At 34.6% G+C, this 1,343-nt stretch overlaps 1 protein-coding gene across 1 annotated transcript; it reads right to left on the bottom strand.

The window, feature by feature from the left end:
- Positions 1-374: 374 nt before the first annotated feature.
- On the bottom strand, positions 375-1,027 carry LOC149207370 (cysteine-rich receptor-like protein kinase 43). Its single transcript, XM_089398017.1, has 2 exons — positions 678-1,027; positions 375-465 (listed from the first exon to the last, which is right to left on the bottom strand). Exons 1-2 carry the CDS (start codon positions 1,025-1,027, stop codon positions 375-377), a joined length of 441 nt encoding a protein of 146 aa, XP_089254143.1.
- Positions 1,028-1,343: the final 316 nt, after the last annotated feature.

Genomic DNA, 1,343 nt, shown 5'->3' with positions numbered 1-1,343 from the left:
TATGATGCCTACAATGGGTATGATTTTTAGTCATTTACTAGGTTTATATTTTGCAAAATGAAACCTTTTATAGGATAATTTATTATAATCTATAATGATAATATTAATAAAATTTTGAAGAAACTTGTAGTAGCCTAAGGAGGTGTAGGTAGGGCCCTTTCTTATTTGAAAACTTTGAAATCTTAGTATCAAAGTCTCCTAATGAATTGTATGATGTGGCCCTAGCTTTATTTTAATAGAATTTCTACCTATTTCAATTTTAAAAAATACTAAATCATTGGTAAATAAATAAATAAATAACAAGCTTGTAATAATCAAGACAAAATGCTATCATCGAGGACAAAATGACATTATCTTGTCACAATTTTCCCCATCTAGAACAGGCCAAGATGGCCATAATACCGAAATATCCACAAATCAAGTATATGTATACTAATGCTTTCAATTTGCAAAAGATGGTCAATTCTTCGTGCATAAAAATTATCATATCCACATGAATAAACAAATAGAAAACATCAAGAACTTAGTAAAATAGAAGCTTTTTGGCTATACACCAATTAAATAAGTTCATCAATTGAATTTCGCAACAGTTTCCTTGGCATGCCTCTTATGTAGGTAAGTTAAATAGAAGATGCCATAAAATATGAAAAATTTCAAAGAATAATGAATAGATATACCTGAAACTTTTGAGAAAGACATTGCTTTTGATGGTCAAATGGTTGAAGAGAGCATATTCGGTGGCAACATAATCGAGAGCCCCAACAGTCCAGGTGTTGTAGTGGATTTTCTCCTCTTCTTCTTTCTTCAACTTGGCCAGACCAAAGTGTGTGACAACAGCATTGAGATGGGCATCCAACATGATGTTCGGAGCCTTTATGTCCCTGTGAATGATTACCGACTTGGGGAATTCGTGGAGATAAGTCAACCCCCTTGCTATGCCCATTGCAATTTTGTACCACTCGGACCATGACAGGTAAGTTGATCTTTTGGAATTGAAGAGGAATTCAGCCAGACTGTCGTTTTCCATTAAATTAGAAACCAGAAGGTGCTCACTAATCTATCCATCTTCGTTGAATTTGATGCAGTAGCCTCTAAGAGGAAGGACATTGTAGTGCTTAATATTGTTATTGACACGCAATTCGTGGCTCAAATCCGAACCTCCTTTTATCTTATCGAATTACTTTAATCTCTTCACAATTATATGCGATTTGTTTGGAAGCATACCTCGGTAAATAGTGTTGAAACCTCCTTCGCCTTTGAGGCGAGATGCATTGCATTTCAACTTCATGTTGGAGGAATACACTTTTCTCTTGAAGGTGTTTAGATTTCAAATTCCGAGGAAG

Source organism: Pinus tabuliformis, chromosome 1_2, assembly GCF_031772625.1.
Source record: "Pinus tabuliformis cultivar Carrire ecotype Pingquan chromosome 1_2, CPIR1, whole genome shotgun sequence".
Classification (NCBI taxonomy): Eukaryota; Viridiplantae; Streptophyta; class Pinopsida; order Pinales; family Pinaceae; genus Pinus; species Pinus tabuliformis.
This window is presented reverse-complemented; position numbering and strand designations above follow the sequence as displayed.

Excerpts from the sequence above, each read along its gene's own strand:
- LOC149207370 (XM_089398017.1), bottom strand. The coding sequence starts at position 1,027 with ATGGAAAACGACAGTCTGGCTGAATTCCTCTTCAATTCCAAAAGATCA. Across the intron at positions 466-677 it reads GTCTTTCTCAAAAGTTTCAG|AATTGACCATCTTTTGCAAA; the intron begins GTATATCTATTC and ends TTATGCACGAAG.